This window comes from Diabrotica virgifera, chromosome 1, assembly GCF_917563875.1.
Source record: "Diabrotica virgifera virgifera chromosome 1, PGI_DIABVI_V3a".
Lineage (NCBI taxonomy): Eukaryota > Metazoa > Arthropoda > Insecta > Coleoptera > Chrysomelidae > Diabrotica > Diabrotica virgifera.
This window is the reverse complement of record NC_065443.1, coordinates 284,864,836-284,887,058: the sequence shown is the minus strand read 5'-3', so window position 1 is coordinate 284,887,058 and position 22,223 is coordinate 284,864,836. Positions and strand designations below refer to the sequence as shown.

General features: G+C 33.5%; 2 protein-coding genes across 3 annotated transcripts in view; one reads left to right on the top strand and one right to left on the bottom strand.

Moving 5' to 3' along the window:
* The window catches only part of LOC114330466 (angiotensin-converting enzyme-like), a 537,413-nt gene that overhangs the window by 182,570 nt on the left and 332,620 nt on the right, over positions 1-22,223 (bottom strand). The window lies entirely within an intron of this gene.
* LOC114330456 (uncharacterized) overlaps positions 718-22,223 on the top strand; it is a 30,675-nt gene continuing 9,169 nt past the window's right edge. For both annotated transcript variants that reach the window (XM_028279801.2, XM_028279800.2), the window contains exons 1-2: positions 718-809; positions 21,565-21,757. In XM_028279801.2, the coding sequence (XP_028135602.1) occupies positions 723-809; positions 21,565-21,757 (280 nt within the window). In that variant the 5' untranslated portion in view covers positions 718-722. The remainder of the gene's footprint in view (positions 810-21,564; positions 21,758-22,223) is intronic.

Sequence of the window (22,223 nt, the reverse complement as noted above, 5' to 3'; positions counted from 1 at the left end):
GAACCTATCAAATAGAATCGACAATGGAAAAGAAGAAAACGGGAGCAAAACCTCATGCGCCATTTTGTAGAATCAAAAATATCGGGGTTATGTTCATAAGTGACTAGCTATTCCAAATATAGTTCCTTATATAGGGACCCAAAGGAGGTGATGGTATACCTAAACATATATGGCCCTCTCAAGCGTTTGTATATTTTCGTGTCAGATACATTGTATTATTTTCGTATTTGATGTTTGTTTTTTTTTTGTTTAACTTTCGTTTTTAGGGAATACCTGCTGAAAAAATAAAACCAAAATACTTAGGAGCTACCAAGACGAGGTGGAATATCCTTGATATCGAGTTTAAAATTGATGATGTTAAGGAGGAGAGATGTCCCTGAGGAAATCATTTTTTGATCAAAAATCTAATTAGGAAACAACAAAAGATGAAAAGGGCATCAAGAAGACTTTGTTCAATCAATTGTACCGGTTTGTTTAGTAGGCGAAGATACAAAAAAATCTCCTTCCGCCTAATGAGTTCCGTCCTGTATAATAGGAACCAATTAAAATCATTTTTCGCAAATTCTCTCAGTAGAACTAATTACCACTGAATATTACATTCGTCGTTACCCAATTACCTAAAGATTTTCAATGAGGGAACGAACGGGGACTGGCTCGTCGGGGAAAGAGGGTACTCGATGCGGTAGTTCCAGCACGCGCGGGGAGGGGAGGGCGAAAGTACCATGTTAGTATATATACTTGAAAAACGATTTTTGAATCATCCAGTCCAGGCTTGTGCTCCGCATATTCCATCTAAAATGAAACTCCTGGTAAGTTAGTGGTACTACCGAAGAGTACTAGTTTTTAAGTACTACCGAAGAGTACTTACTAGTTTTTTAAGTGAATAACCGCGAAATAATTATCGAGTGACGGTAAACAGTTCTTCATTTTTTCTAGATCAGATTTGGTTGTTGTTTATACTAAATGTAGTTGTAGGAAGTGAAATAAGTGTTAATTAATGCAGTTCTCATTCTTTGAGCAAGTTGGTACTTTCCAATCAAGGACGAGCTTTCTTGATATGGTTTCCTGTCAATATACTTGTCGTAGACATTCGAAATTAATTTTTATTAATGATTTTTTAACAAGGTTTTTTAGAACCAGACTTTGTCCATTTAGTCACTTTTGCATCTTATATTTTGTTAACTAGTTCTGTTTTATTTCTATCATTTTCTTTGATGAGTCCAAGTGTTTTGGAATGTTTTCGAGTGACGTTAAACAGTTCTTAATTTTTTCTAAATCAGATTTGGTTGTTGTTTATATTAAATGAAATTGTACGAAGTGGGGAAGGACCAAGTTGGTACTTTTCAATCAAGGACGAGCTTTTTAATGGTGTCCTGTCAATATTCTTGTCCAAAATACTCTAAATTAATTTGTAATAATGAGTCTTTAATATTTTCTAAATATATCCTATTTTATATTGAAAATTTCTCCAGTTAGTCACCTTTACATATTTTTATTTTTCAAGCTGGTACTTTTCAATCAAGGATGAGCTTTTTTTAAAATGGTTTCCTGTCAATATTCTTGTCCTAGATACTCGAAAGTAATTTTTAATAACGATTTTTTTGTTTTTTCTTAAGTTTTTCTATTTTATATTCTAAATTTCTCGGGTTATTCATCTTTTCATATTTTTATTATCTGTTTAGTTCTATTTCTATGATGATTCCAAGGGTTTTCGCCACAGTATATTTTTACTTGTTTTTATTTGTGGATGTTCTAGATATTTCCCCAATATTTAACATCTTCTGTTAGCAAAACAACCTCATCATTGAATTTTTATAACTAAAATGTTTTTTTTTATTTCTAAGGTCTTTGGTTATGACAACGTAAAAATATTTACCTGTTGAACTCATAAAGCTCCTGATGTGATGTGAACTATTGTTCTTGTATGTGTATTAGTACTGGAAGAATAGAAGGAAAGGTTGCATGTATCCTTGCAAAAATTTGGTGTGTGATCTGTTTGACTAAAAACCTCGTAGTTCCCTGTTTTTAAAACTTCGTTCAAAAAGCACATTATGTCTTATTTTTATATAAAAAAAGAGAATTGTTGCACTAGCTTGCAATCAATGTACTATGTAAATAAGTTAATATGTTCTCATTATCTCTCATCAACTAATATACTCTCGTTACATACTATAATTTTTCTACAACCTTTTAAAATACATGTTTCTGGTTATTTCTAATAGAAAATGTTAAAAATAATATTGTTAATGAAATACATAAAAAACTTATATACCTATAAATTAATTCAATTGTCATCGTAGCAAGATGGTTTTCACATATTTGTCATTTATTTGTATTCTACGACCCAGGCAATATTTTTTGTCACTGACACAATAATTAAAAAACGTATCGCTAACCTATACTTTGTTTCACTTTAAGAATAGAACGTTATGCTTACGAAGACCAGTGTTGCCAAACATCTCGCGCACGGATGGATACTCGACTGCTGTTATACGATTCATTCTAGTCAGTACGGCGTGGCATCGGCGCACTTCTATCGTCCATAAGAAACACATGGGGTTATCTCCTCAATGTTCTATTCTTAACGTGAAACGCTATATATGACATTTTTACAGGATACGTATGTACATTTTTATAGTTGTTGTAATACTTTTTTATTTTGGCTCAAACCTGTAATTTTAACAAGGCACCAGTTAATTTCTTTTGGCTCTTCAGAAATCTTGAACCTCGTTATTTTATTTGCTATATTCTTAAAGGAGATTTTTGTCATTAAGTCTTTATAATGTGTAGCGTTTCTGCGTAATTAAAGTTCATTTGGCAGATTATAGTTACCATGTTATAGTATATATAGTTACCATGGGGATTCCAATTTATGAATTCCTTCTCTGAAGTAAAAATCGATGGGTTGCAAAAAAGGCTTCCACAGCGGTTATGACCTCATCATTTGATGAAAAACGTTTTTCACGCATGAATTTCTCTAGGTGGGTATTGAAATATCCCAGGCAACCAAGTGACGTCATATAACGTTGAGAAAACGTCAGTTTTTGGTTGAATATAACACGTGTTTGAACATTACGTCATATAGACGTCTTTTGTAGGTGATTTTAAATACGTAAGATTAATGACGGTAAAATTACGTTTAAAAAACGTTTTAATTTCAGACAGCCTGAGTCTGACGTCACAAAATTGGGAGGAGCTTGCTTGTTTGTATTGACTCCAAACAATTTCGTTTAGGTATAACTAGTGTGACCAACTCCAATTTAGTCGAATTCGGGACAAGACTGAAAAACTACCTAAAATCCGGGACTTTTCAATGAAAATCGGGCCATTTTTTTAAATATAAAACTTTATTATCATCATTTTATTGATTATTTAACATTTTTATGTTGACAAAAATTTTTTTTGATGGAATGGGTTGTAATGATAATTACATTTTTGTTTTTTGACTTTTTTGTTTTTGACGTTTATCGACTTTCAAGCCGGAAATCGTTCTCAAAAAACCAAAAATTAGAAAATTAACTAATGTTGGATTTCCATGTAAATAGAACCTTGGGTTAAAATATAATTATAATTATTCGATATTCATGTTTTTAAATCGTCTTTTCAGAAGACGATAATTAAAATACAGAATCCATAAAAAGTCCAGAGTTAGAGTTTTCATAGGACAATAATACGACGATATAAAATGCATGGGTTTGGATGTGGTATTAGTATAACAATCTAGAAATTGTCGACTTTTTTTCGTCCCACCAATTCAATTTGATGTGAATTCTTAGAAGAATGATGTATTAAAAATTTCAATATGGAATTTTACCAAAACTTTGAAAATTCAATTCCAGATTTTTCGGGCTAGTTGGTCACACTAGGTTATAATGATAAATGTCCATAAGAAATTTCTCATTTATTGTTTACGCACTTTGTGGCTTGTGTGATAAAATAATACTTTTCATTTAGATATTTATTTTACGGCGGTAAGTTGAAGAAACGTGTTAATTAAGAGATTTTAAATTAAATCTGGTGACTACGATGGATGTTCCAACAACTCGAACTTTAATTAATGTCAAAATTCTTATATGATACAGTGCATTGTCCTAATGAAAAAATACTTTTTTCTTCTGCAAACCGGAACTATTTTCACGAGTTTTTTCCTTCAGCTGGTTTAAAAGGTAACAATAATATTTAGAATTTATTGTTTTCCAGTTTGCAAGTAATCCATAACCAAAATTCTTTTCGCATCTAAGAAAACTGATGCAACCTTCTTAGCAGATTTCTGGACATAAACTTGTTTCGGAGCCAAAGAATCAGGTTCATGGTGATATACCCAAATTTCATTCATAGTGAGGAATTGATGCACAAAATCTATTTTATCCTTTCTATAAGGATCTAAAGATTGCAGAGAAAGTCACATTCGAACGGTTTTTGTTCCATTGTTAGTGAATGCGACACTCATTGTGAACACAGCTTTTTGAAACCCAATACTTCAGTCAAGATATTGCTGGAACTGCCTAATGAAATGCCTAGGGCTATTACTAAATATCACTCAGTCACTCTGTCGTTCTGGTGTTGTTGTCATTTTTGGATGTCCTTGACGTGCATAGTCTTCAAAGCTATTGAGATTAAGTTTAAATTCAGCAACCCATCTTTCTACTGTACCATACCCTGTTTTTAAACCAGTAGGAGTAAACTCAAAAGAAAGATTCACAACCAACAATGTCATTAGAAAAATCACCAATACATCTTCTTTTTTGTTTGATCATATCGGCATTTGACGGTAATCCATAAATATTATATTATACTAATAAGTCGCAAAAGTTCTACAAGCAACTGTTTTTTTATATAAAAAGCAGACTAAAAATCTAAAAATTAAAGTAATAACGCAGAAAACACAAAATATCGCCGATATAACTTCATAAACATCAATAGTAAAATCAAAATTTCATAAGTATCAAAATTTCATAACAGTGGAGTAAATTTGACTGAGGTTGGACCAATTACAAACAAGCATTACGGCGCGGTAAATTTGAATTACTCCCCCTAGTTTAAAAACAGGGTATAGTTGAAAGTGAAGAGTCCTTATACGCTTCCAATATTTCTTCATAAATGTGCATTAAGAGACACAAAAAACCAGATAGAATAAATAAAAATGTAACAAAACACCTATATAACTTTGAAAAAGTGGAGAGTTTTAAATATGTCGGAGCGACAATAACCGCAGATAACGATATCACGGAAGAGATAAAAGGGAGAATTCAGGAAGCAAATAGATGTGTGTGTATAGACTCTACAACACTATTTAATTCAAGAGCAAAAATCAGGATATAAAACAGTGATTAGACCGGAGCTTCTTGCTGAGTTTTACATGACATAAATCCTTTTTTCCAAGGAATTTAATATCGACCAAAAATGTCCATGAATAGAAAATCTTCTTCTCTTAACATGTTGTGACAACGAATAGGAAACTAACATTAAAGCCCAAACTATTATCTTTCAATATCATTGTATGTAAATATATTCATCATCAGCAACTGCTATTCCATCCATCGTCGGATCTAAGCCTCCCTTAGATGTTTCCATTCATATCTGTTTGTTGTTTTTTGCATCCATTCGTGGCCAGCCATTTGCTTGATGTCATCAGTCCACCTTGTTTGATGTCTCCTTCTACTTCTTTTGCTGATTGCCCTTGGTCGCCACTCGAGAAATTAGCTTTGTCCAATGGTTGTCTTCCATTCTTGCGATGTGTCCTGCCCAGCTCCATTTTAGCATGGCAATCTTATGGATCACATCTGTTACTTTTTATGATCTTCTTATTTCTTCATTGGATTTGCGATCGCTGAGCTTAATGTTGAGCATTCTCCGTTCCATAGCTCTCTGGGCCAATTGAAATTTGTTGACTACGCTGTTGTTAAGAGCCCAAGTTTCAGTTCCATATGTCAGAACTGGCAATACGTACTGATCGAGGGTTTTTGCCTTTAAACTATTGGGTAAGTTTGATTTAATTACTGTTTGTAATCGACCAAATGCTACCTATGCTAAGGAACATCTTCTATTTAAATAAAATTATAAGAAAAAATATATTAACATCGTATATTTTTAGTAGGACTCCACTAGAAACATTCTGCTAGTTTATCACGTAAACTGGGAAAAACAATTTTGATACAAAAGCAGATCATTATTGTTAAAATTGGTATCAAATTATTGTTTTATTTGACTAACTGGTGTTACATTTTTAATCGTATATTTTCGCAGATTTAGTCTTTTTATAAGGAAACCGAATGTATATGCTTTTTCAAAGGACCCTTGCTCCTACAGTTTACAGCACCTAGAGTGCACATCAACCCAAACCTGTAAAAGCAGGTTGAACAAACATTAAATAAACTCTATCAACCAATCTGACGAATAAGTCCAGGGACGCTCTCACGTGGTATCATTCTCCTGCACGACAATGTTCGGAATCAGGTTGCCAAAGTAGTGAAAAAAGAGAGCATCCACCTGATAGTCCCGATTTATCACCTTGTCATTTTCACAATGGCAATTTGGGACACTGAAAAAGGTGTTAAACGGTAATCGTTTTAGTTAAACGAAGAAGTACAAAATGCTGTAGAAGAAGTCTTTGGGCAAGAGCCACAAAATTTATTAAGCAGGATATAATATATCGGTTAGTAAAACAATGAGATATATTATTTGTCAATGACGTTTTTCTGGGGTAAAGATGGGTTTCAATTGAACAAGCCTTGTATATATTAGTTGTTAATGGTTTTTATATCCGTGTGGTAACCCATGCATGCATACGAGTGTTTACTTGTCTACGGTGGCATAGAAAACCCACACCATGCAGTTCTTCGCGCGTAACTAATCATTATGGTCATTAAAGAGATGGTCCAATTTCACTTTCGCCTTTGGTATAGAAAAAATAGCTATACGGGCCCACCGTATGTCACCACATGAAAGAGAAAACTACACAACAAACATCAAGTCAATTACTATTATTATTACACCATACAGTTGTTATACTTCGAGCCAATAAACTAAAGGCAAACTATATTTAATCGTTGAAATTATTATCTCAGAGTGGTTGATTCGCGAATGTGACCATAGCGTTTATAGAAACGTTAGTATTAGGTGGTCGAGTTTTATTAAAATAATATTTAATATTTATTAAAAGATATATGTCACTTCAGCTCATTTCTGCACATCATTTGATCTTATATTAATACTATTTCCTTAGAGTTATCCAGATTACTACCTATTCTATCTTCAAGATATCCTCCTCCTCTATCTTGTCTTCATCGTAAGGAGTAGTGATGTCATGTAATTTGTTAGACTATTTCTATCCAATTATTTCGCCTGTGCGTATTATTTTGCTTCGGAGAATAAGTAGCCAGTCATGTCCTTTAATTGGTCAGATCATCGTGCTGTAGATCTTCCTCTGGATTTTTTGTCCGCTACATTGCCTAGAACTATCATTCGTTTCTCCTCTGCCATTCTCTGAGATCTACTCTGAGCCCCCTCTCTCACGTATCTGACACCTCCTCTATCATTGGTTGCCTCTTCTTCTTTTAGTTGTATATCCAAGATATCTTAGTATATTTTTGTTGATAGTTGTGTCATACTTCAAGCCAATAAACTAAAGGGAAACAATATTTAATTATGGCAATTACCATTTTTGAGTGGTTGATTCGCTAATTTGATGGTAGCTTTTGTATAAATGTTGGTATTAAGCGGTCGAGCTTAATTTTATTATAATATGCGTATTTTTTACATTAATTATGGATTTATTAGCCCAAATAGGCCCTATCCTGTTCTTGGCTTTTTCAGTTTTGTACTCATAACAATCCCAAGTCTTCTTTTAACGATCGATTGCATCCATTTTCTTGGTGGTCGTTCCCTTTTCCTTTTTGTGCCAGCTTTAGTATATAATAATTCTTTGGGGACTCTTCCTTCATGTCTTTTATACCTCCACGCCTTTTGTTCTCCAGATATACTCATCTTTTATACCCCCATATATTCTTCGGAGTATCTTCCGCTCCCATCTATCTATCTTCAGTTCTATGGTTTTGTTTAAGATCGTCTTCTCTTCATTTACTTTCAGCCCATACTATCTGGCTTTTTCTCGAGTCTTTTAAAAATTAGTTTTAATTCTGTTGATCTTCTTATTATAAGGGCAAGGTCGTCCGCAAAGGCTACGCATTGTCTATGTTGATAGATTGAGCATTTAGTGTGAATATTGCTTTCACTTAAAATTATTTCCAATATTAGATTGAAAAATACAGTATACAAGGGGTCACCTGGTCGTAGGCCTCTAGTGATGTTAAAGCTGTCGCAAACATGATCTTCTATAATAACTTTACCTTTAGTGCAGCCGATATGTGAAACAATTGTGCACTTGATGATAGAAGCATATAATTTGGACCACATATACTAATATAAAGGTTCAAATTTAGATGGGAGGCCATCTCAGATTTTGCCTTTTACAAAAATGGCGTGCATTCAAAATGGCGACTATACATATGTGACTAATAGCACGATAACTTTTGAAAGAAAGGTCCTATTTTAACCAAATTTGGTATATAGGTTCTTTTTTTGATGTGTAAAATTGAAGTCTTAAACCGGAAGGATCGGTTTACCAGAAGTTGTGTTTTTCTTGGGTTTTTATGTAAAAATATGTTGTTATTATTTCAATTATTTCACCCTGTATGTATTAATTTTCCATAAAGGCAGTAACGCCATTAAAAAGAGCGTAAGAATATTTTTAAGGAGATATTTTGAACTTTTTATTTATGTTAATTACCATTTAATAAATGCATAACTTATCTTCATATGTACCTATGTGCGGCAGATTCGTGCAAATATTATAATAATTATTGTGCATTTAGTGGTAGAAGCATATAATTTGGACCATATATACTACACATACAAAGGTTTAAATTTAGATATGAGGCAGCCATCTCAGATTTTGCCTGTTACAAAAATGGCGCGCATTCAAAATGGCGACTATACATATGTGACTATTATCACGATAACTTTTGAACGAAAAGTCAGATTTCAACCAAATTTGGTATATAGGTTCTTTTTTGATATATAAGACCGATTTCTTGAACCGAAAGAATCGGTTTACCAGAAGTTGTGTTTATCCTGATTTTTTTTTTAAATATGTTGTTAATTTTTTCAATTCTTTCACCCTGTATATATAAATTTTTTAAAAAGGTAATACCGGCGTTAAAAAGGGCGTAGAAATATGTTTAGGAAATATTTTGAACTCTTTAGTTATATTAATTACCATTTAATAAATGCATAACGTAGTAGTAATTCACATGTATGTACCTATATGCGGCAGATTCGTGCAAATAATAATATAAGAATTATTGTGCATTTAATGGTAGAAGCATATAATTTGGATCACACATACTACACATACAAGAATTCAAATTTAGATATGTGGCCATCTCAGATTTTGCCTTTTACAAAAATGGGGGGGCATTCAAAATGAATCTGCCGCCCATAGGTACATGTGCATATACGTTAGGCATTTATTAAATGGTAATTAACATAACTAAAAAGTTTAAAATATTTCCTAAAAATATATTTACACTATTTTCAATGGCCGTATTACCTTTTTGAAAAATTTATCTGTACAGGGTGAAAGAATTGAAAAAGAAACAACATATTTTTACATAAAAAACCAGTAAAAACACAACCTCTGGTAAATCGATTCTTTCGGTTCAAGACCTCGATCTTATTCATCAAAGAAAGAACATATATACCAAATTTGGTTGAAATCTGACGTCTCGTTCAAAAGTTATGTCTGTTAGTTACATATGTGTAGTCGCCATTTTGAATGCCCGCCATTTTTGTAAAAAGAACAAAAACTGAGATGGCCTCATATCTAAATTTGAACCTTTATGTATGTATTATATGTGGTCCAAATTATATGCTTTTACCATTAAATGCACATGCACGACTCTGCCGCACACAGGTAACATTTGAAGATAAGTTATGCCTTTATTAAATGGTAGTTAACATAACTAGCAATTCAAAATATTTCCTAAAAACTTTTTTTACGTTTTTTTTTTCAATGGCGGTATTAACTATTTGAAAAATTAATACATACACGGTGAAAGAATTGAAAGAAGACAACATATTTTTACATAAAAAATCAGGAAAAACAAAACTTCTGGTAAACCGATTCTTCCGGTTCTAGAGCTCTATCTTACACATCAAATTTAAGATCCTACATACCAAATTTGGTTGAAATCGGATGTTTCGTTCGAAAGTTTTCGTGCTATTAGTCACATATGTATAGTCGCCCTTTTGAATGCCCGCCATTTTTGTAAACAGCACAATCTGAGATGGCCTCCCATCTAATTTTGAACCTTTATATTATTATGTGTAGTATATGTGGTCCAAATTATATTAAGTCTGGATCCCGCGTATGAAAAAAAAGTTGATTAATAGCAAACTGAAAATTTGTTAATAGCTTAAGGGTGTCTAGTCGGACAAACTTTGATATATGGGAACACTGGAACAGGGGAAGTTTTAATTGTGGAACAGGTTAAACATTTGGAACGGTCAGACCACGAAAACGGCACATGTATTTTGTCCGACAGAACAGACTTAAACTCTCCGAACAGAGATTAAACTCTCATGCAAAAATCAGACTACTATTTACCACCAAATGGGCGTTTTAATGAGTGGCACATGTAGAATATGTCAAATGACAGGAATTATGACAGGTGATAAATAGCAGTCTGATTTTTGCATGAGAGTTTAATCTCTGTTCGGAGAGTTTAAGTCTGTTCTGTCGGAGAAAATAAATTAGCCGTTTTCGTGGTCTGACCGTTCCAAATTTTTAACCTGTTCCACAATTAAAACTGCCCCTGTTACAGTGTTCCCATATATCAAAGTTTATCCGACTAGACACCCTTAAGCTATTAACAAATTTTCAGCTTGCTATTAATCAACTTTTTTTTCATACGCGGGATCCAGACCTATACGCTTCTATCATTAAATGCACAATTCTTATAATATTTGCACGAATCTGCCGCACTATTTTGGTTTCATTATTAAAGGATTTAGCTAATCGTATTATTTTATCCGAAAAGTCAAAATATTTTATTGTGTCAATCAATTTATGTCTGTTTATTGTATCATATGTTTGTCGAAAATCATCAGTAATATGTTTAGTGACAGAATAAATTCATTTAAGCTAGTCAGGATCTGATTAATTGTAAAAATTTGGTCAATTATTACTGATCTGTTTGCTATAAAACCAGCTGGGTAATATTCACCTAGGTTATCTTGAATTTTGGCACTAATTCAATTTCTGATCGATATACCTAGAACTTTATACGTTGTGTCTTGGAATGTTATACCCCTGAGGTAGTGTGGGGTAAGTGGCCTTTGGTATAGAAAAAATAGCTATACAGGCCCACCGTATGTCACCACATGAAAGAGAAAACTACAAAACAAACATAAAGCCAATTACTATTATTACACCAGAGTTGTTATACTTATAACCACTTATGGAGATATTGAAAAAGAAGTTCAATAACAACTCTTGCGAGCAACCAAAAGCGAGGGATCTCTTAATGAGACAGTCTGGAAGAATAGACATCTAAAACAAGACAAAAAAGCAAGGATCTAAAAAATAGCACGACACATTCAAAACAAAACGCCTGCTAAAAACGACTGAGAACTGAAAAATACGAAGGGTATCATGGAAAAGCCTCTTGAATAGAGAGAGAAGCGAGAACATAAGAAGAGTATGTATTATAATAGACAAAAATCCATGGGTAACAAAACAGAAACATCAATGGAAGGAACATATTAGCAGAATGACCAAAGAAAGGTTAGTAAGAAAATCACCAAATGCATGAGAAAAATCATCAAAAGGTCTAAGAAGTGTTGGAAGGCCAAAGAAGAGATGGTATGATAATTTAAACAATGCAGGTGCTAATATCGAAAAAGTAACAGGCCTTAGGAGTCTATATAATATAAGAAAGAAGAAGAAGAAGAAGTAGATGAATTTTTTTATTGCTACTTCCTCATTTTTAAAACTTGAGAATGTTTAACAAATATATATCAGCAGAATAAAAATACATAATAGTATCTATCATCAACAGAAAATAAGTAAATCAAAAATGGCTCTTGTTGGGCCCTACCTTGTTAGAACGAATATTAAACCCGATTGAGAACAAATGGCACTGTTTATTACTTTGTATATTTCTATCCACGAAACCTTTGGAAATGTCCTGATAAGATATGCCAAAAAAATGTATCTCCTTTTCTGTGCCAGGCTCGAGGTATTGTGCGTTGGCTATCATGTTGGCTAAACTAATTCACTCAGGGTTCTAAGCCATGACTTTCTTCTACGACTTGGCCCTTTTCTTCCGTCTATGTTGCTTTGCATTACTAAATGAAATATATTATATTATGTCTGCATGACGCATATAAACATTGCCAAAATATTCGTTTGCCATTTATAACTGTACTGACCACTTCCGCAACTTTTCCATCCGTTGCAAGAAGCTCGTTATGAACTATACAGCGATGAATGCGCTAACAACCGGCAAAATAACGTTAAAGACGGAAAACATATTAAGTTATGAGATAAAAAGAGATGAAACCAGTAGATGTGGGAAATTGAGCTATAGAAAACTATAAATTTACATTGTATTGATTGTTTCCCACCTTTTGACATATCGGACGAGTTTGGCAACTACCAATTTGACAATGAAAGTTTTAGTTAACATACTTTTCTGATTTGTCTAAAGGTGGGAAACAATCAATATAATATAATGCAAATTTATAGGTTTTTATCGCTAAATTTCCCACATCTAATAGTTTCATCTCTTTTTATCTCACAACTTAATATGTTTTTCATCTTTTGCGATATTTTTTCGGTTATTAGTGCGCCCTTCACTGTTTATACCCAACTTATTCGTAGGTTTCTCCGAGAGACTCAGATTTTAAAGGCTTTCAGTTTTCTGAGAAGGGTAGCCGTTAAAGTCTAACCTTTGACATCGTATAAAAGACTATAGACCACATAACATCTAACTAATCCAATTTTCAGTTTCAAAGTGATATTGTTTGCACATAAGATTTTCTTCATCTTAAAAAAATGCAACGCTGGCCTTCTCTTGTAAAAATGTATAAGAAAATGAGTATCAAATTAATTACGTGTGGTTTTTTTTTCACTACTTTTTTTCTTTTTTTTTTTCTCTGATTCTGGCTTTGGTTTAGAACTAGAACTTTTAGCCACGTAATTGTATAACTTATCACTAAGTCAGGGGAGTAATGTGTAGTGTGTGTGTTGAGTAAGTGTCTTGTTACTTTGCAAAGTCGACGTCATTTTCTTTGCAAAGAGACGCTAATTGTTTCCGAACGTCTGCGGTCCCTCCGGTGAGTAGGTACCGATCCCACTTTTCACTACTTTATAACTTTCTTCGAATTTTATATATGGGACTATTTATCATTGTTTAAAGTTAGTAATTTGACAGTAGGTTTCACTTGTATTGCAGAACTAACACACTTAAATTACCTAATGTGTTCTAATGTGCACACGTAATTAAATCACTCAGTAATAAAGATATTAATTATATCATATCATATTTTGTATACGGTAAAGAGAAATTTGATTTGGAATATTACAAAACATAAATAAATTATCATAAGCATAATTTATAACCCAAATACTAATTGGATTTTCAATTTAAGACTTCCTCATTTGCTCCTGCCACCTCCTTAATCACCAGGCGTGAATAATTGGTATTGCAGATATAATTATTATTTACATTCAAACTAATTACTAAAATTAGAAATTGGCAAATAACTGATAATAGTAATATGCTATCAAGTTTTATAGCAGAAGATCTTTCGACATCAAGAAGCATTCTTCACAAGCATAACCCACAATTATTCATTAGACACAGAGTTTTTTTACTATATATTGGTATTTAAAATTAAATGTTTTCTTTTACGAGTATTTTACTTATCTTAATAAAATTAAGATACATACACAAGAAAATCTGCTATGTGTTTCTTCAGCAGATTCCGTTCCCTGCCATAGTTTCCAATATACAGGGTGTCCAGAAACTCTACCGACAAACGAAGACAGGAGATTCCTCAGATAATTTTAAGACAATTTACCTAGTGCCAAAAAGGTTCCTTAGGGAGCTAGAGCTCTTTGAAGATGGCGTCTTGTAATTAGTTTTTCTTAAATACCTCCAGAACGCTTCTAGTTAGAAAAACGAAAATTGGTACACATATTTATCTTCCAGAGATAAATCGATTTCTTCCATCATGAATTTCTAGTACCAGTCATAGGCGCCGGTTTTGGATGGGAAAACGGCTGTTTTATCGCATAAATTTTTTGTCTTTAACTTTTAAGCATTTTTGATACTGGATTATTAAATTGTGAGGTATTCTAGTACTAAAGGGCACTCTTGTTTTAAGTCGGTAGGACACACCGTTTTCTAGAAAAATCGATTTGAAAATTTTTCGTTTCCTAAATTTGAAAAAAAATTGAAAACAATTTTCAAAATAAAACGGTGTATTTTACCAACTTAAAGCAAGATTAACTTTTAGTACTAGAATACCCCATAATTTAATAATCTAGTGTCAAAAATACTTACGAATTAAAGACAAAAAATTTATGCGATAAAATAACCGTTGACCTACCCAAACCAGACGCGTATGACCGGTACTAGAAATTCTCAATTAATGAAATCGATTCATCTTTGGAATATAAGTAAACGTACCAGTTTTCGTTTTTCTAAATAGTTTTTTTTAATTTTTTTGTGATGTTCAAAAAACGAAAAATTTTCAGTAGTAATGGCACAAGAGCTCTAAAATTCTATATTAATTTTAGAGTTCAAGTGCAATTTGTTGCGATTATTTCATGAATAAAACTGTTCAAAACCAAAATTTTATTGTAATTTATTTATGTAAGTACAATTAAACACAAAGTTTTTATAAATATTTGACGATTGAAAGTCATCACTTTTATAATTTTTAAAACATTAATTGTCATTAATGTCACTGAATGTATTTTTTAGTAGTAACGAAGGGCATCTGACGTAATATACTTAACGACGGGCAATTATCAAATATTATCGATTTAATTCAGATTTCTGTAGCTTTCTATTAGGTAGTCAGAAACTCCTATGAATGAAATAATCAAATTGATTTTTCTAGAAAACGGTGTATCTTACCGACTTAAAATAAGAGTACCTTTTAGGACTATGATACCTTATGTTTTAATACTCCAGACTTAAAAATGCTTAAAAATTAAAAACAAAAAGTTATGCGATAATAAAACTGTTGCCGTACCCAAAACGGACGCCTATGGCCGTTACAAGAAATTTGCAATAGATGGAATCGTTTTATCTCTGGAAGATAAATAAGTGTACTAATTTTTGTTTTTCTAAATAGAAGCGTTCTGGAGATATTTAAGAAAAACTAATTACCAGACGCTATCTTTAAATTGCTCTAGCTCCTTTAGGAAGCATTTTCGTACTAGATGAATTGGGTTAAATGGTCTTAAAATTATCTGAGGAATCTCCTGTCTTCGTTTGTCGGAAGAGTTTCTGGACACCCTGTATTTTCACTTATTAAAAGTTATATGTCACTTATAAGATATATGTCATTAGGAATCCTTAAATTGTCCTATTTTTTTTATAACCGATTGCTTATAATTACGTAAAATTATGAACCATCTTGTGTATCTACAGTGGCTTCTTTATCTTTCTTTAACCATTTATCTATCATATTTTCCAATCTATCTTTGATCTTCTTCCTTCTTCCTGAATTTTCAATGATTTTTATTAAACTGTCTCCATCTTCCTTTATTCTCTGCAACTCATATTTTCAAAGGTTTAGTGGAGCTCCAACGTCTTTTGTAATGTGGTCCACATACCTTACTGGTGATCTTCCTCAGACTCTCGCTCCTTGCGTAATTCCCTGCAATGTCTTCTTCTCCAGACCGTCTCTACTCACCACATGACCACAATAAGTGGTGATTTTTATGCCACAATGTTTCGAATCCTACTTCTAAAAATAGATGTTATTTTTGCGGTTCAGGGTATTCGCAACATTATTCACCAGCAAAACAAGTCAAACGCATCTATAATGCGTTTATCAAATATCAACAGACTGATTCATTACTTCCTTTGCCCTTGTATTAACCATTACGCGTCAAATTTCTGATGCTTCATATTTCTGAAGCTTAGATGGTTATAGGAAATATTAATGCTCGAACAAGGCATAATTTTGTGTTTTTTGTAATGTCAGTGTTTTTCCATATTTTTGTGAGTTTGACTGTTGCCAATAAAGCCACTGTGACGCGCCGAGGAATCTCGTCTTCGCACCCTCCACTGTTAGGGAAGACGGAGTTTAAGTACCCTCTCAGACTAAGGTACTGGTGTCTGACACCGGTGTCCGCCACCGTGCAGCAAAGCGTTGTTTTAAATGAACGACTACAGACGAGCCCCTTTTAAGTACCTGGCTGATGTAAGTACGTGTTCAGACCAAGACCCGGTGTCCAGCAACCGGTTTTCAATTGCAGCAAAGCATGGACCACTAAAATCAGCCAGACACTCAAAAGTGGCTCGTCTGTAGTCGTTCATTTAAAACAATGCTTTGATGCACGATGGCGGAAACCGGTGTCAGACACCTGTCCCAGTCTGAATAGCCGCTTACTGGCTCATGCTTTGCTGCAATTGAACACCGGTGGCGGACACCGGTGTCAGACACCAGTGTCTTAATCTGAAAGGGTACTAAGTAATTAAATTGTCTGACCACTTCGTACACTGCCATGTTTCTTATCTGTTTGGTTTGTTTCTGTTTGGTTTTTAATGATTATTACTTTGGTTTTTTTGTATATTACACAAGAATAAAAAACCGCTAAACACCGTAAAAATGAGTGGCGCATACAATATTCCAGCTACAAAAGATCTGATAAGAATATTACGTGGCGCGAAAATGTATTTTCATTTTGATGCAAAACAAAATTCTAGTTTTATTTTAAAATATTTTTTCATAATATTTGCCAATTTGAAGTAAAACGCGCCACAAGAGAGTAACTTTGATACAGTTTGAATTTTGAAACACTTTTGTGGCGCGTTTACTTAAAATTTAGCAAATATTATGAAAAAATCTTTTAAAATAAAACTAGAATTTTGTTTTGCATCAAAATGAAAATACATTTTCGCGCCACGTAATATTCATATCAGATCTTTTGTAGCTGGAATATTGTGTGCGCCATTCAGTTTACGGCGTTTAGTGGTTTTTTATTCTTGTATCAGGAGTTTTTCAAAGTTATTTATAAATGTTTCTCGATTACACGTTAAGCTTTATAAATGGTCGCCTTTGTCGCATTATCTCCCAAATGATCTAGTGTCCATCGAATGTACACTAGATTTGTTTCTATTCGAAATAGATTGAAAAAAATATTGGGATGGCCGGTAAATGAACTCGGATTGCCCGTTGCCAGATCAAATTTAGCGTCGTAACCACTACAACTACATAAACCATTTAGGGAATGATCGTTAATTGGATTATACTTTTGTAGCTTAATAACTTCTAAACGGCTTAACTGATTTTGTTCACTAAACATGAGTTTGAAACGTATTGACAAGTAATATCTTATGCGTCTAAGATCAAGCATGATAACTGAATCTATTACAGGAATTATTGAGCTTGAAAAACCGTTTTTCCCATAAGAAATAGATTTGATCATATTTATGAAGCCTATAACTTAAAAATTCGAATTTTCCCGGCTATTAGGTATACACCGTTAGATTCGACTAGAGTCCTTCTACAAACGCTCAGTTATTGGCGTAATTCGTAGGTTGAAATTTTGAGTAATTGTCGAAAAAGCAAAATTTTCAAAGTTTAGTTTTTCAGTTTTTCGGCTATACTGAGCCGTGTGTATGTCTGATCCTGACAGCTTACACACCATTTGAAAGCTTAACTCAACGCTATTGATTTGGTGTATTTACTGTTCTCCTTTCTCTTCTTGAACCGAAGATATATACCGCCAAAAAATATGCCGTTTTGTACCTGCCAAGTCCTATAGCTGGCTTATGGGTAGTCAAAACTCACAAACTACACCGGTTCTGAATCGGCCCTTACCCCCTCTTCAAACACAGAAAAAAATTCAGATCGGTTTAACTTTTCCACACACATACATAAATACATATATAAATACATACATACATACATATATACATACATACATACATACATACATACATATATATCCACAAACATTTTCCCTATTATAAAAATTGACTCATATTTCTGAGCTCGGTAACTTTTGAACGGTATAACTGATTTTCAAAATTACTTCTATTAGAAGCCGTAAAGGTCGGAGTTACATTTTCGAAGTTTTTGGGAGTTTTGGGGACAAGAACGAAAAACAGACCCTAAATAGGAAGGGCCGTAAAATCCACACACTTAGACCAAAATGGATGGTTGACATATGAATGGGTGAGTCTTTTGCTGAACTTTAAGATCGGAGTTGGCCCAATTTTCAATTCAGTCAGATTTAGAAAATCGAAAATTTCGTGTATATATAGTGTCGCGTGTAGGGGGTGTAGGTGTGCGCCACTGGCGAGAACTTCCGTTCTCTGGTAATTTCAAACCATGTTTCGTACTCACCGTGCCCAACTTATTCAAAATTTGTTCCAATTAGGCTTAAGACGTATAATAACCGTGTCATCAGCATATCTGCAACCTGATGTATTATTACCTTTTATAATTAAGTTTGTTAATGTTTTTGAGCTATACTTAATGTTGTGTTGATACAAATAAAATCGTATTCATAAGTATTAAAAAACATTTTTACTAAACCTCATAGTCTCTATACAAGAATCATCACAGCTAATTTATAGACATAAAATATATTGGGCGCAATCTCAAATTATCACATTATTCATGATATCAAAGAGATATTTTAATTATGTTTTTAAGAAATTAGATAAAAACAACTCCATATAAGTCAACATGTTAATTTTAGGTTCCTCATACCTAGCTATTTGTTGACTTTCACTCTTATGCATATCCGTTCTCAATAAATCATGCAATCGAACTTTTTCTGTCTACTAGTGATCAGTGGCACTCCAGGAAGTGACAAGAAGATAAAATAGCTGGTTTCATACCATGTGTGTTTATGTAATATTCTAGTTTATTTATTATGTATTGATTGGTTTCTGTGTGTATTTAACAATAATGTTTATTATCATTTACTACGACAGTAATGAGTTTATTCGATATCAACTGATTCCTTGACTGCAGATTTTAAATAATGTCTTCTTGATATAATATATGTTCGCTGTCAAATATTTCATTTTTACGGCGCTTTAAAATTTTTTTCATACTAGTGAAGTTTCCTATGAATATATTATATACTTTGCTTCCAGTTATTTGAACTTATTAGATTTTTTTTGCATTATAAGCTTCAATGATTTATGGTAAGATAGTCTATTGCCATAGTTAGATTAGATTAAATTAGAAACTAGGGCAGCTTTCGACTTGACATACTGTAGACCTTTAGAGATTTATTGTGTTCCTCTTTGTTATTTAAAGATCCCTGTTTAACCCTGTCCTCTTAATGAGATTCCAAAGCTTTGACATGGGTCTTTTCATATAGACTGATACTTCTGGTTTTTCATCTTCGATTGCTAGATACTGCAGCATTGTTAGGCTTTCACACTGACATAAGACGTACAGCGCGCGGTTTGCTCTTCTTCTAATCAGACCCGACAACTATCCTCTCCGTCAGGTCCATACGACTCAAATGCTTATAGAGTCAAAAGTGTCCAGTCAGCAGTCTCACTATCACCCGACAATCTTTGTCCACCATTCCAGAACTTATTTTGTATCCATTTATCAATGTATATATTTTGTATGTATTCTCAACTTATCGGATCAATTTGTCAGCCTTCCTATTGCTCCGGTAGCCTTAATGACTTAGAACCTAGGCTAGAGTCAATCTATTCCGACTTCCTGGGAGAGAGCATCCCAGCAGTCCCACATAAGCCTTCGTCTAACCTGAGTAGAACTGAGTGCTTTTAGAGCTGCTTCACTAATGAAATAAATCACGATTAATTTGTTCTCCATTTGACGGTCTATTAATTCCATAGTAGACATTTGTATAGTGGTAACTGCAACCTAAAATACAGTGGGATATGTTCCCAAACTTAAGCAGATTTTTGTTCTTGGTCTTGTTCCATATACACCAGCTTATGTAATTTGAGTTTTCCATAACTAGCAGACCGGTTTCTCAATCATCTCTCTTTGGTACTATGGTGTTAAAAGGATTGTCAAATATATATCTTTGTTGGTGTTCGTTACTTTGAAAACTCTAAGAAATTTATTTACCAAATAATCATATTTGATAGATACAAATTACTATACTTTTCAAAGTCTTAGTCAATTGATAGAATGAGTAACTGTGTAGGTATATACCTACTAGTTGACGTGACAGATATTGTCTTGTGTATGATTGGAAAAATGAATAGAATATAGTCCGTTTAAGGAAGCTATTATATGGTATCAACTTGACTTGGCCACTGGCGCCACACAATCCAGTAGCTTCAACTTTAAACTTAAATGCCTTCTTGCCAATAGTTATGATTTTATTTATATTGTAATCTGCTGCCATGTTATAATTGAATGTTGTTCAATGGGGATTACCTAAACGCAACATTTCTACGTTGTTTATTTCGATTCCATCAATTCCGTTCAATATTTCGTGCTTCGTATTGCTCGTTAGATTGCCTCGCATGATGTTTGCGACCTACAGACAGCATTGCGAGTTCTACGACTTTAGTGGCTAAATCTAATTAATGGCATTTTTAAGAACCAAAATTCAACTAAAAATAAAAAAAACAGAACGATATTGAGAAGGATATTCATACCCATCTGCGATAATGGTATGTGGAGAATAAAGTTCAACCACGAGTTGTATTAATATTACAAAGAACCCTCTATAGAAAATCATGAAAAAATACAAATATTGCGCTGGGCAGGTCACCTTAATAGAATGGATAATGACAGAGTACCTAGTAGAATGCTTAGTGGATATGGAACTATGGTGGGATGTCGTCCAGTAGGAAGGTCAAGAAGAGGTGGATACACGTAGTTAGAACCGAAGCTAAATAGATATAGAGGATGGGTAACTGGAGGAGAGAAGCCAGGGACACAAGGTACTTGGAGGCGGATGCCGAGAGAAGCCAGAGCCCGACTTGGGCTGTAGCTGTAGATGTTAAACGGCATTTGCATCGTGCCAACTTTTAGCAGCGAAATTGATAAACACGCGAAATTTAAATAATCACCAAGTTTTCTGAATTTCTTAATTTTTCTGCGCAATTTTGTTAATTTTGCTATGCTGAAGAACCTTCTACAAAATGTTAGAAAACTTAAAATAAAGATGAATGAAATCGGTAAAGTCATTCACACGCAATTTATGGCGTGATCATATTAACCATTTGGTCTAATGTTCCCATAGTTCATCTTCAGTGACTATTAATATACAATATTTTGAATTTATTCTTTCTTTTCCAGGGTTATTCAGCGTTCTGCGCACTCTTATTGTTGGCGAACGCTGAAGACAAGTCATCGGCCACAGACACGAAATCAGCAGAGTCTCAAACCAAGGAAAAACGCGGTTTGTCTCTGGGATACGGTGGCGGTGGACACGACTTCGGTGGCGGCGGAGATTTCGGAGGTGGCGACTACGGGGGACATGATTTTGGAGGTACGTCTTACACTAAAGGCCATTAAAATGCTGTAGTTTTGAAGAGAAGTTCTTTAGCCGATATTTTGTTATACATAGGTCAAACATCTTATGGTTTTCATACAGAATGAATGATCATAAAACTTATTTACATAATTATACTCTGGTCCCATTTCTATGCTTTCCTGGCATTATTGTTAACGAATATAAGTATCTATAGGTGTTATTTATCATTTTATTTAAATTGTTAGCTTCCAATTTTTTATGGAATATATGACAATGTATTTTTACATAATACGCAGTATTGTCGTCTTTATAAAGATCTTATGCTTATTCGTATGCTATTTTTTTAAGTTTTCAAGTCTTCTTCTTGATGTAGCTATCCATCACAAATGTTGTCGACCATCATGGCAATATTTTTCTTATCTTAAAGCGCGCGGAAAACCATGTTCTGAAGTTCCTTAACCAGGATGTTCTTCTTCTTCCT